This window comes from Bison bison, unplaced genomic scaffold (assembly GCF_000754665.1).
Source record: "Bison bison bison isolate TAMUID 2011002044 unplaced genomic scaffold, Bison_UMD1.0 scf7180017864279, whole genome shotgun sequence".
Lineage (NCBI taxonomy): Eukaryota > Metazoa > Chordata > Mammalia > Artiodactyla > Bovidae > Bison > Bison bison.
In genome coordinates this window covers 4,143,152-4,157,602 of record NW_011494851.1, presented here as the reverse complement: position 1 = coordinate 4,157,602, position 14,451 = coordinate 4,143,152, and the positions used below count along the sequence as shown (strand labels likewise).

Sequence of the window (14,451 nt, the reverse complement as noted above, 5' to 3'; positions counted from 1 at the left end):
CTGGCCATTGAAATCCTGTGCTTGGCTTGCGATGAGTTTTGGTTCAGCTTAAATCCGCCAGAACCAAGTCGCTACAGTGCCACTTCAGGCTTCCCTGATGGGTCAGACGGTAAGACTCTGACAGATAGACAGACAGACAGACACACACACACACACACCCACACACACACACACTCCCCGTTCCCACCACCACCCCGCCCCCCAACACAGACAGAGAGACACACACCCACCCAGCTGCGCGCTTCAACTACCTGCGGCAAAGCCCTCCCCCGGACCACACCCAAACCGGAAGCCAGGATGCCCCTAGGGTTGACGGGAAGGCGCCGCCTGGCTGCTGGCTTCTGAGGCCGGCCCCCTCCTGTGACGTCATTGCCCGCCCCTTGACCTCGCGTCCCGCCCTCTTCCCTGCCTCCCAGTGGTCCGCTGAGGCTGCGTCTCTGGAGGCGATGGAGGGATCCCTGCCGGTGGCAGCACGTCCCGGGGAAGAGGCATCTTGCTCCTCCTGGAGAACCAGCCGGTGAGAGAACGAATGTGGGCGCGAAGTGAGGCGTGGCGGGCAGAACCCGGGGTCCGACTTTCTGCATCTCCCACTCGGACGGGCAGGGAGCGCGCGAGAGGCCGCGGGGCAGGGCAGAGCCGGCCTTGGGCGGCGAGGGTAGCGCGCGGGGTAGGTGTGGCGGCACGGGCTCCGGCCTCTGCGACTCCCGGCTTTGCTGAGGAGGAAATCCACTCGTTGCCCCTTTCATCGCTTTCTCAGTTCTGGTTGGGGTCTGCCATCCTTCTTCCTTCCAGTCACCGGACGTAGGAGGGAGGGAGGGGCTTTCGGTGCGAGCTTCCCTGCCCCGGTGCCGTACACCTTCTTTCCTTTCGATAAAGTGAAAGCCGAGCTCCATGGTGCACGATCCTCCGCTGAGATTCTCCTTTGAAAACTGTTACCAGAGGGAACTCGGTAATAATGAATCAGTAGTAGTCAGAACACCCTGAGGCCTGTTGATTGCCCTTTAAAACAAGAGAGAAAAAAGAAAGAAAAACGCAGGGAAGAAAACCACGAGTTACCCATTCTTATTTCGAAGTTGGTGTTCCTGCAGAAATAGAGTGGAAACATTTATGTAGTTCCTATTTGTCATTTCATAATTAATAAAGCGGATAGTTACATTCTGCCCACTACCAGAATATGATGTGCCGAAGACAGAAGTGGTGGATATTTGATTTTGAGCTAATATGAATATTCACAAGCCTATGGCTTTTTCACCAGCCTTAGACCGAAAGGATGCTTTGATACCATGGTATTGCCTGCCATTGCCAGCACTGCCAGACTTACGTGGGGGATATTATGTAATACAAATAAAACCTCCTCTTATTTAAAGCATTTTCGTTTGCCATTTAAGACCTTATCAGAAGAAGAATATTTGAAAGATTCCAGTAAGGCAGCACTTTCTGAAAAGTGGATGTCAGTCATAATCACTAAGAGACAGAACTGGTTAGAATGTAGCTTTTCTGATTTTTACTTAAGAGCTTTACCATCTTAGACTGTTGCTCACCATGCAAGGAAGACAGCTAGAGAAAGTGTACTAACAGTAAGAAAGTTGTAAGAAGACTTTTTCTTGAGTTTTGTATTTTGTTGGAGTGCCAGGGAATATTGTGTATGTGTTTTTATTAGTTAGCTGGAAGGTGATATCACAATGATAAGAGAAATAATAACATTTTCGACCATATGTTTTCAAATTCTTTGCCTATATATCAATATACCAGGCCTATAAAATTGGATCCTGAAATTGAATTTTGTGTTATCACGTTGTTTTTAGAATCCTGAAACTGATATATAGAGCTTCCCAAAACCTAGAATGAATTACACTTTTGCCAAGATGGTATTGATTTTAGCTCAGGCTCAAATTGTCCTGATGGTTCCCTCTGCCCATGAACCATCTGTGTTTCCCAATTATCATTTTTCTTTCTGTGCCACACTGTGAAAAAATTGAAATGAGCTGCAGTAATTGATATACCACTCTGATCTTGTCACACCAGTATGGTTCAGTTCAGTTCAGTTGCTCAGTCATGTCCGACTCTTTGCGACCCCATGGACTGCAGCATGCCAGGCTTTCCTATCCATCACCAGCTCCTGGAGCTTGCTCGAACTAATGACCATTGAGTCGGTGATGCCATCCAACCATCTCATCCTCTGTCGTCCCCTTTTACTCCTGCCTTCAATCTTTCCCAGCATCAGGGTCTTTTCTAATGAGTTGGCTCTTCACATCAGGTGGCCAAAGTATTGGAGCTTTAGCTTCAGCATCAGTCCTTCCAATGAATATTCAGGGTTGATTTCCTTTGGATTGACTGGTTTGATCTCTTTGCAATCCAAGAGACTCCCCAAAAGACTTTTCCAACATCACAGTTTTTTAATTTTTAAAATTCATTTAACAGATTTTTTTTAGTGCTTCTTCATGCCTTCTATGAGAGGTGTGTGTGTGTGTGTGTGTGTGTGTATGTGTGTTCAGTCGTCTCCACCTGAACCCATGGACTGTAGCCTGCCAGTCCGTGGAAATGTCCAGGCAAGAATACTGTAGTGGCTTGCCATGTCCTCCTCCGGGAGATCTTCCAGACCCAGGGATGGAACCTGTGTCTCCTTAATTGGCAGGTGGATTCTTTACCACTGAGCCACCTTGGAATCCCCCACTGCGAGAGGTAGTAGACAATATAGTGTGGTTGTAGGAAGCTAGACTGATTAGTTGCAGGGCTTGCCATTTACCTGCTCCGTGACCTTGGGCAGGTTATTTAGGTTAATCTCTGTCAATCTCAGGTTTTTTCCTCTGTTCAATGGATATAGTAATAGTGTCTATCTCCTAAAGTTGTTGAAAGGGTTAACTGAGTTCAGTTCAGTTCAGTTGCTCAGTCGTGTCTGACTCTGCGACCCCGTGCATCACAGCACGCCAGGCCTCCCTGTCCATCACCATCTCCCGGAGTTCACTCAAACTCACGTCCATTGAGTTGGTGATGCCATCTAGCCATCTCATCCTCTGTCATTCCCTTCTCCTCCTGCCCCCAATCCCTCCCAGCATCCGAGTCTTTTCCAATGAGTCAACTCTTTGCATGAGGTGGCCAAAGTACTGGAGTTTCAGCTTTAGCATCATTCCTTCCAAAGAACACCCAGGGCTGATCTCCTTTAGAATGGACTGGTTGGATCTTGCAGTCCAAGGGACTCTCAAGAGTCTTCTCCAACACCACAGTTCAAAAGCATCAATTCTTCAGTGCTCAGCTTTCTTCACAGTCCAACTCTCACATCCATATATGTCCACTGGAAAAACCACAGCCTTGACTAGACGGACCTTTGTTGGCAAAGTAATGTCTCTGCTTTTGAATATGCTGTCTAGGTTGGTCATAACTTCCAAGGAGGAAGCGTCTTTTAATTTCATGGCTGCAGACACCATCTGCAGTGATTTTGGAGCCCCCAAAAATAAAGTCTGACACTGTTTGCACTGTTTCCCCATCTATTTCCCATAAAGTGATGGGACTGGATGCCATGATCTTCGTTTTCTGAATGTTGAGCTTTAAGCCAACTTTTTCACTCTCCACTTTCACTTTCATCAAGAGGCTTTTTAGTTCCTCTTCACTTTGCCATAAGGGTGGAGTCATCTGCATATCTGAGGTTATTGATATTTCTCCCAGCAATCTTGATTCCAGCTTGTGCTTCTTCCAGCCCAGCATTTCTCATGATGTACTCTGCATAGAAGTTAACTAAGCAGGGTGACAATATACAGCCTTGACATACTCCTTTTCCTATTTGGAACCAGTCTGTTGTTGCATGTCCAGTTCTAACTGTTGCTTCCTGACCTGCATATAGGTTTCTCAAGAGGCAGGTCAGGTGGTCTGGTATTCCCATCTCTTTCAGAATTTTCCACAGTTTATTGTCCACACAGTCAAAGGCTTTGGCATAGTCAATAAAGCAGAAATAGATGTTTTCTAGAACTCTCTTGCTTTTTCGATGATCCAGCAGATGTTAGCAATTTTATCTCTGGTTCCTCTGCCTTTTCTAAAACCGGCTTGAACATCTGGAAGTTCACGGTCCACATATTGCTGAAGCCTGGCTTGTAGAATTTTGAGCATTACTTTACTAGTGTGTGAGATGAGTGCAATTCTGCGGTAGTTTGAGGTAAACACTTAAAACTGTGTGACACAATGTTTGTTCTTGTTATTAAATGCCAGGTACTGTTTTAGAGATTTGAAATATGGTAGTAAATTCCTAATGGAGCACATCTGCCTTCCCCTTTCTATAGGGGAAGGCAGATAATAAATAGTTAAGGATATGTGATTTGAAAAAAATACAGCAGTGAGCCGCCTGAGCAGAATGAGACCATTTAGTTGATTGTGTTACCAAACTTGGGTCCACTCACTGAATGTGCAGCAAAGCCAATCTACTGACACCAGGTTGTAGTGAAGAAAGTACAGTCTGTTGCAGGATTTAGCAAAGAAAACTGGCAGCTCATGCTCCAAAGACGAAAACTGCCCCATTGGCTTTCAGGGAAGGGTTTTTAAAGACAGTCTGAGGGAGAGGGTCATAGGGTATGTGATCCATGCTCAGTTCTCTGATTGCTTGATGGTGAGATAACAGGGTAATGTTTTTGGAACCTTGGTCATCACCCTTCTGGTTCCAACTAATCTGAGGTCTACCTGCTGCTGGTCAGTTAACTTCTTCCGCTTGGTAGGGATGTTAGCATCTGCAAGACAACTAAAGTCCTTGACTTTGTCTTATGGCTAAACTATTATTATTTTGTCTTATTTGACTGCTGGAATGGGTGGCTGTTCCCTTCTCCAGGGTGTCTTCCCAACCAGGGATCGAACCCAGGTCTCCCTCATTGCCGGAGGATTCTTTACCATCTGAGCCACCAGAGAAGCCCAAGAATACTGGAGTGGGTAGCGCATCCCATCCCCAGGGGATGTTCCTGACCCAGGAATCAAGCTGGGGTCTCCTGCATTGCAGGTAGATTCTTTATCAGCTGAGCTACCAGGGAAGCCCTAGATATCATAATTATATGTTAAATTCTGGGTATGTATATTATAGAAGGTTTATGGGCCACTCAGTATTGCTAAAATATAAATCCATCAGAATATATATTATAGCAATGATATTTATAGCAATTACAGCAATGATAACACCTGAGAATAAAACAACTATGGGCTCTAATTTACACACACAGCAAGCAGTGAATGAATTTAATTTTGACCTATTTTTACAATTGAAATAAACTGGTAAATAATAAAATATATGTCTGGTTTGTAAGATCTCTTTTAGTACCTGGTGAATCTGATTTCACATATTTTACATTACAAAATATGAATATTAAATAGCTATACTTGCTCTTTTGTTTTCTTTTTTCAGTGCAAATACAAATTTCTCCATCATGCCAACAGAATCTGTGGAGATTGATGATGCATTATACAGGTAAGAACCTTATGGAAGCAAATGTATTTTCCAGTAGTTCATCTCCCGTAATGGAGTATAGATAGTCTGTTCGAAGACACCATTAGGCCTTTGCAGAATTTTGTAAAATGTGTTTTAAGAGTTCTGCTCAAGTAAAAATTACAGTTTCTTTCTTTCTTTTACTATAGTCTGAAAGCTTGAATAATATTTAAATCTTGGTTGCTTTAGGTTTAATTGGTGTGACTAAGAATGATTTTGCTATCCACTACCAAATATACCTCTTATTTCTGGACAGGAGTACATATTTAATTTCCTGATATTGCAGGAGTGAGTCTCATGAAAGACAATTCATTTCACTTTAGTTAGTGATACAGCAGCATCTAGAGAATATGTTTACTTCAGTGTAAGCTCATTAACAACAATCCATGTTTGCACTGCATAGACAGTGGAGAAGTGATTGAAGAGCGGTGGTTTGAATGGAATTTAGTGGGACTTTTTTTTACCATATTTTTTTCATGAAATCAGGATACTTTTTTCAAAATTAAAGAGAACTTAAAAACACATAAGGCTTCCCTGGTGGCTCAGACGGTTAAGCGTCTGCCTGTAATGTGGGAGACCTGGGTTAGATCCCTGAGTCAGGAAGATCCCCTGAAGAAGGAAATGGCAACCTACTCCAGTACTCTTGCCTGGAAAATTCCGTGGATGGTGGAGCCTGGTAGGCTACAGTCCATGGGGTTGCAAAGAGTTGTAAACGACATGACTGAGCAACTTCACTTCACTTGAAAACACATAAATTGCTGTCATTTCTAGTAAATTTCTTAAATACTTTGAGATGTTTGCATGGAAGATAGTATAATCACCATTTAAAAGTTTTTAGATTTTTCTGTATATGTAATCATGAAAAAAAAGATTTTATGTAGGTAGAATTTGGGACAATAGGCTTTTTATGTATTTTGGATTTCTTTTTATATTATTTTATGTGGGATGCAGAGTCAGTTTTAAGCAGCTTAGGAGGAGCTGATATGTTGATTTCAAGTCCTATTTTGTCCTAGACCCTTGGAAGAAAAAAGACTAACTTGATTTTGCTTATGTGAAAACTGTTTTACCATATGATCTCCTAGCTATAATTATATTGGGTTGGCCAAAAGGTTCGTTCTTTTTTTTTTGTAAGGAGGCTCTAGTAGTGCTTAGTTGTCTTTTAGTTCATTCAAAACAGTTTTATTAGGTGGTATTATGACAGCTGTTGTGTCAGTGTGTGTTTTGAAAAAACTTATTAAAATTGGTAGATTTTTATATGGTCATTTCAGTATTATTGAAGATGGAAGAAAGAAAGCATTTTTGGTGTATTATGCTGTATTAGTTCAAGAAAGGTAAAAATGCAACTGAAATGCAAAAAAAAAAGATTTGGTACAGTGTATGCAGAAGGTGCTGTGACTGATTGAACATGTCACAAGTGATTTGCGAAGCTTCGTGCTGGAGATTTCTTGTTGGATGATGTTCCACAGTCTGGTAGACCAGATGAAGTTGAAAGCAGTCAAATCAAGACATTAATTGAGAACAATCAACATTCTATCACACAGGAGATAGGTGACATACTCAAAATATCCAAATCAAGTGTTAAAAATCATTTGTACCAGCTTGGTTATGTTAATTGCATTGATGTTTGCATTCCACATAAGTTAAGGGGGGAAAAAAAACCTTGATTACGTTTCTGCGTGCAAATCTGTAATGAAAACTTTCTATTTTTAAAACAAATTGTGATGAGTGGCGAAAAGTAGATACTGTACAGTAATGTGGAATGAAAGAGATTATGGGGCAAGCAAAATGAACTACCACCAACCACACCAAAGGCCATTCTTCATCCAGAGAAGGTGATGTTGTGTATGTGATAGTGTTGGAAAGTGAAAGTGCTAGTCACTCAGTTGTGTCTGATTCTGTGACCCCATGGACTGTAGCCCACCAGGCTCCTCTGTCCATGGGATTTCCCAGGGATTTCCCAGGCAAGAATACTGGGGTGTGTAGCCATGCCCTTCTCCAGGGGATCTTCCCAACACAGGGATCGAACCTGGGTCTCCTGCATTGCGGGCAGATTCTTCACTGTCTGAGCCACCAGGGAAGCCCTGGGGTTAGAAGGGAGTCCTCTATTATAAGGTCCTTCTGGAAAATGAAACATCTCCAACAAGTACTGTTCCCTGGAGACTGTAAAAGACACCTGGAACAGTTCTTTGCTCAAAAAGATAAAAAGTTTTGGGAACATAGAATTATGAAGTTGCCTGAAAAATGGCAGAAGGTAGTGGAACAAAACGGTGAATACATTGTTCAATAAAGTTCCTCAGTCTTTACGTGAAAATGAAAAGTATATCTTTTATTTTTACTTAAAAATAGAAGGAACCTTTTGCCCAATCCAATATATATATTTAAGTAGAAAATATTTTTAGGGCATTTTCAATACCTACTTTAACAAAGTGTCTTGCTAAATATATTTCACTTTTTTCTTTTTACTCAATCTTAAATCACCTCATAGTTTCTGATCAACTAAACCTGCAATTATTCTCAGAATCTAAAGGTTTTTGGGGGGCTGGAGGAGCACTTCTGACAGCATTCAGAGCCACGTCTCTATTTAGTTTTGCATCTTTATTACCAGTGCATTGTCAGGTAAGTTAGGCAGACTTGGCCAGTTCTATAGATTTGCCCATTTCTTTTTCTCCAAAGATATGCCTGAGCCTGCTAATCCAGTGATTTATCTAAAAACAATGAATGAGTCCCAATTTAGTACTCAAGACTTGGTTTTCTAACTTTGCTTTTACCAAAAGATGCTCCATTGGAGGTATCTATATATGTGTTATTCACTCAGTCATTCCGACTCTCTGATACCATGGACTGTAGCCTGCCAGGCTCCTCTGTCCATGTTCTCCAGGCAAGAACACTGGACTGAGTTGCCATTCCCTTCTTCAGGGTATCTTCCTGACCCAGGGCCAGGTCTTCCACATTGCAGCAGATTCTTTACCATCCCACACCAGGGGACACCATTGGAGGAAATTAAAACTAATTCAGATAATGATAAAATTATTACTTTGCTGTACTTTGCTCTCTCTCTCTTTTTTTCTTAATGTTTCTTGTATATAGGTTCCTATGGAGAGGTCACTATATGAAGAAGGGGTGAATGAGTATAAGAGCAGCATCAGGGCATTCTTAGGTTCTGGATTAGTACAATCATAGTAGTATCAATACTGTGCATATTCTAGTGGAATACTAGAGGAAGTTCTTCTGGCTTTTGAGATAACAGTTTTCTTGAATTTGCTTGTATTCCTAGATTTCTCAGACTTCTCTTATGTAAAGCCAGGTTCCAACTTTAGGATTTTTATCTCAGTTTATTCTTTGGTTCATGTCCATTTCCACGATTTTAGCTATTTCTCTAAGCTAGTGATGAGGCAATGGCACCCCACTCCAGTACTCTTGCCTGGAAAATCCCATGGACGGAGGAGCCTGGTAGGCTGTAGTCCGTGGGGTCCCTAAGAGTCGGACGTGACTGGGCGACTTCACTTTTGCTTTTCACTTTCCTGCATTGGAGAAGGAGATGGCAACCCACTCCAGTGTTCTTGCCTGAAGAATTCTAGGGACGGGGGAGCCTGGTGGGCTGCCGTCTATGGGATCGCACAGAGTCAGACACGACTGAAGTGACTTAGCAGCAGCAGCTTAGCAGCAGTGATGCTTAAGTCTCTCTCTTCAGCTTTCTTCTTCCAAGCTCAGTACCTTCTTTTTAAAATGCATACAAGATGGTTTAAATGTAAACCAGGCAGATGTTCAGCAGATAGCTTGTTTAAAAAAAAAATTGACATATAGTTGATTTTCAGTGTTGTGTTATAATATCTACTTTTTGAGAAACACTTTGTAGAGAGAAGTGAATAAGGTCTTTGACTTTAGAAGAGAATGTTCACATCCAATCCTACTATTAATATAATTTTTCAGCATGAAGTATCTCAACACCACTGGAAAGCTTTTCCTTCTCTCTTCCCATTCCCAAGCTTAATTAAATGGTGTGCCAGACCTATTCAGTAACCTAAGCTAGAAACCTTGGTGTCATCCTAGATCTTTCCTTATTTATCATCTTCCAAATTCAATTCTTTAAATCCTTTCAGTTCCTTTTAAGCAACTCTTAATTCCATTTTTTTTTCATTTTCTCTCCCTGCTTTGGAATTTCTCAATTGAACTATTGTAATTTTCTCATATGTGATCTCTTTAGAACTATTCTTGTTTCTAATCCATCTTTCATAAGTTGTTCAAAGTTGTATTTTTGGCACTTATCTCACAGTCCATGGCTTCTCAGTTTAAAATCCTGGGTGCCATTTCCTTCTCCAGCCAAATAGTATAATATACATTTAAGCCCTCTTTGGATATAGTGTAGCAGTGGCAAGAGTTTGAACTTTGGTGTTAGATCTGAATTTGAATCATTCTCCATTGTTTGTGAGTGTATGATATTAGGTTACTTAACCTTTTAAGCGGAGAAGGCAATGGCACCCCACTCCAGTACTCTTGCCTGGAAAATCCCATGGATGGAGGAGCCTGGTAGGCTTCAGTCCATGGGGTCGCTAGGAGTCCGACACAACTGAGCGATTTCACTTTCACTTTTCACTTTCATGCATTGGAGAAGGAGATGGCAACCCACTCCAGTGTTCATGCCTGGAGAATCCCAGGGACGGGGGAGCCTGGTGGGCTGCCGTCTATGGGGTCGCACAGAGTTGGACACGACTGAAGCGACTTAGCAGCAGCAGCAGCAGCAACCTTTTAAGTGTCATTGTTTCTTTCATTTATTAATTTTTTTTCATCCACTCACTTATTCAACATATTTAATGAGAAAATGTGCACATGATGAAAAAAATTCATCATGAAGAATGGTACCTATGAGTTCAATAACTTCTAATATGCCATGAGTTATGGTTCTGTCTTTCTTTTTAGCTTCCATGTCACTTCTCACCCCTTTACCCTCTGACATCCTATTGTTTATCTTTGCCAAAATTTATATTAATATTGTCAAAATCTAGGATTTGATTTTGCCCCACTTAAAAGCTAAAAGCTAGCCTATTATTTAGTGGATGCTAACAGAAAATGTGGAACATCTGGGTCAGAGACAAAGTGTTTCACTCCTAATGATACAGCAAAGAGCATGGGCATCATCCTAATATTGGTTCTCCTTACTCCCAAGTCCTACTTCATATCTCAGAGTTAAATACAACCCTGAGAAAAGGCCAAGTAAAGAGCAGTTAAGACATTGCCTTCTAGGCATATCTAGAGAGACATCTTGGAGTTGAAAGACCCATGAAAGAGTATCTCCCATCATAAATACATATTTTCCCACAGTTTCACTGAGATATAAATTAGTATAAAGTAGATCAAGCATATTTAAAGTGTACAAATTGATATATTTTGACATGTGTATATACTCATGAAATCATCTCCACAATTTAGATAATATCAATCACAACTAAACATTTTCTCTGCGCCCCTTGGTAATTTCTACCTTTCTTCTCACTCCAGCTGTCATTTTCCCCAGGCAACCACTCATCTGCTTTTTGTACTGTAGAATAGTTTTCATTTTCTAGAATTTTGTATATATGGAATCATCCAGTATGTACAACACCTTTGGGAAGTTTGGCTTCTTTCACTCAGTGTAATGAGTTTGAGATTCATATATGATTTTGTATCAGTAATTTGTTCCTTTTTATTGCTGAGTTTTCTATTTTATGGCTATACTACAGTTTATTGGCTTCCCTATAATTTTTGCAGTTGTACAAATATAGGCTTACAAAATTGTACAGTATTTGTAATTGTACAAATATAGGCTTCACTGGTGGCTCAGCTGGTAAAAAATCCACCTGCAATGTGGGAGACCTGGGTTCGATCCCTGGGTTGGGAAGATCCCCTGGAGAAGGGAATGGCTACCCACTCCAGTATTCTGGCTTGGAGAATTCCATGGACTGTATAGTCCATGGGGTCATAAAGAGTCAGACTCAGCAACTTTCACTTTCACAATTTATTTAATCACTTAATAATTGTTGATGGGCCTTTGGGTTGTTTCCAGGTTTTGGCTATTACAAATAAGGCTGTCATGAGAATTTATATACAATTTTGGGAATACTGATGTTTTAACTATTGAACTTTAGGAACCTTTAATATGGTATGTCTGTCAATATTGCTGTACTCTATTTAATAAGGTTATGCAGTTGTTTCGGACACAACTCAGAGTGAACAATAGCTGTCAGTTAGATTAGTAAGATTGTAAGATAAGAAGTTAATATGCAAAAATCATTTGTTCTCCAATTTAAGAGTAATGAATAACTGGAAACTGAAACTTAAAAATTACTATTTACAATAATATAAAAAATACAAAAATTTGACAAAAGTTTAATGGCACCCCACTCCAGTACTCTTGCCTGGAAAATCCCATGGACGGAGGAGCATGGAAGGCTGCAGTCCATGGGGTTGCTGAGGGTCGGACACGACTGAGTGACTTCACTTTCACTTTTCACTTTCATGCATTGGAGAAGGAAATGGCAACCCACTCCAGTGTTACTGCCTGGAGAATCGCAGGGATGGGGGAGCCTGGTGGGCTGCCATCTATGGGGTCACACAGAGTGGAACACGACTGAAGTGACTTAGCAGCATGCAAGATCTTTACACTGGTAACTATATAACATTACTAAAGAGAGTACAGCAATATTGACAGACATACCACATTAAAGTTGTGTCCGACTCATTTTGAACCCGTGGACTGTAGCACAGCAGGCACCCTTGTCCTTCACTCTCTCCCAGAGTTTGCTCAAATTCATATCCATTGAGTCAGTGATGATATGTCTCATCCTCTACCATCCCCTTCTCCTTTTGCCTTCAATCATTCCCAGCATCAGGGTCTTTTCCAAGGAGTCAGTTCTTTGCATCAGGTGGCCAAGTATTGGAGCTTCAGCAACAGCCTTTCCAATGAATATTCAGGGTTGATTTCCTTTAAGATTGGCTACTTTAATCTCATTGCAGTCCAAGGGACTCTCAAGAGTCTTCTCCAGCACAATTCTAAAACATCACTTCTTCGGTGTTCAGCCTTCTTTATGGTCCAGCTCTCACATCCATACCTGACTATTGGAAAACCATAGCTTTGACTCTCTGCATCTTTCTCTTATTAGTTCTAGTAAAATTTTTTGTAAATTCCATTGAATTTTCTAGTCAGTTGTGTTGTTTGAAAGTAAGACATTTTCCGTCCTCCTTTTCAATCTGAGTGCCTTTTGTTTCTTTGTCTTTATTACTGTGGCTAGAACCTCCAATACAGGGTAGAGTTGAGGAGATAAAGACAGGCAACCTCTCTTCCTTCCTGACGATATTTGATGGAAAACATTCATCTCTCCATAGCAGAATGTAATGTTAGCTATAGGTTTTTCATAGTTACCCTTTATTAGGTTGAGGAAGTGCCCTTCTGTCACTAGTTTGCTTAGAGTTTTGTTGTTTTTTTAAATCAGAAATGGGGTATTGTAATTGTCAAATACTTTTTCTGTATTCATGAAAGTGATTATATGGCTTTTCCACTGTAGTCTTTTGATTTTATGAATCACAGTGATGTCTTTTAGAGTATTATACCACCCTTGCATTCTGTTTCTGGAATTAAACTCACATGATGTATTGTTACAGAAATTCTATTAAGAATTTTTGCGTCTTATGTTACATGAGGGATATTGGTTTGAGTATTTTTTAAGCTGAATGATTTTGCCTGGTTTTGGTATTAGAGTGACTCTGACCTCACAGAATAAGCTGAGAATTATTTTTTCTTCAGATTCTAGAAAGCTTGTGTAGAGTCAGTATTATTTTTTCTCATATTTTTGGTAGAATTCATAGGGAAGCTGTCTTTGGAGTTTTCTTTGTGGGAAAGTTTTAAACTATTAATACATATTAAATAGCTAATAGATACTGGGATATTCAGATGATATGTTTCTTCTTGAGTGAGCTTTAATAGTTTGGGTCTTTCAAAGAGTATGTTCATTTGTCTCATTGGTTGAATTTAGTGGCATGAAGTTGTTTGTAATATTCCTTGAATATCCTTTTTTAGTGTCTGTAGAATCTGAACAATATTCCCTGCTCATTCCTGATAATGGTAATTATCAGGATAATTATCAGATAACGGTAAGAGAAGATAATTCTGTCTTTCTTTTTTTTTTTCCTGATCATTCTGACTAGAGGTTTGTCAATTTTATTTTCTTCTCAAACAACCAGCAGTTAAATTGATTTTTTAAATATTTTTTATTTTGTATTTCAGTAATTTCTGTGCTTTAAAGGGTTTTTTCCCTCCTTATTTTTAGTTTAATTTGATCTTTTTTTATTTCTTTTTTTTTCTATTTTTTTAAAAATTTTATTTTATTTTTAAACTTTACAATATTGTATTGGTTTTGCCAAATATCGAAATGAATCCGCCACAGGTATACATGTGTTCCCCATCCTGAACCCTCCTCCCTCTTCCCTCCCCATACCATCCCTCGGGGTCGTCCCAGTGCACCAGCCCCAAGCATCCAGTATCGTGCATCGAACCTGGACTGGTGACTCGTTTCATATCTGATATTATACATATTTCAATGCCATTCTCCCAAATCATCCCACCCTCTCCCTCTCCCACAGAGTCCAAAAGACTGTTCTATATATCAGTGTCTCTTTTGCTGTCTCGTATACAGGTTTATTGTTACCATCTTTCTAAATTCCATATATATGTGTTAGTATACTGTATTGGTGTTTTTCTTTCTGGCTTACTTCACTCTGTATAATAGGCTCCAGTTTCATCCACCTCATTAGAACTGATTCAAATGTATTCTTTTTAATGGCTGAGTAATACTCCATTGTGTATATGTACCACAGCTTTCTTATCCATTCATCTGCTGATGGACATCTAGGTTGCTTCCATGTCCTGGCTATTATAAACAGTGCTGCGATGAACATTGGGGTACACGTGTCTCTTTCCCTTCTGGTTTCCTCAGTGCGTATGCCCAGCAGTGGGATTGCTGGAT

General features: G+C 40.5%; 1 protein-coding gene across 1 annotated transcript in view; it reads left to right on the top strand.

Annotated features, from left to right (window-relative positions):
- The first annotated feature begins 384 nt into the window (after positions 1 to 384).
- UBA6 (ubiquitin-like modifier activating enzyme 6) overlaps positions 385 to 14,451 on the top strand; it is an 87,047-nt gene continuing 72,980 nt past the window's right edge. Inside the window, exons 1-2 of the mRNA XM_010848903.1 lie at positions 385 to 517; positions 5,375 to 5,437. Of these exons, the coding sequence (XP_010847205.1) occupies positions 447 to 517; positions 5,375 to 5,437 (134 nt within the window). The 5' untranslated portion in view covers positions 385 to 446. The remainder of the gene's footprint in view (positions 518 to 5,374; positions 5,438 to 14,451) is intronic.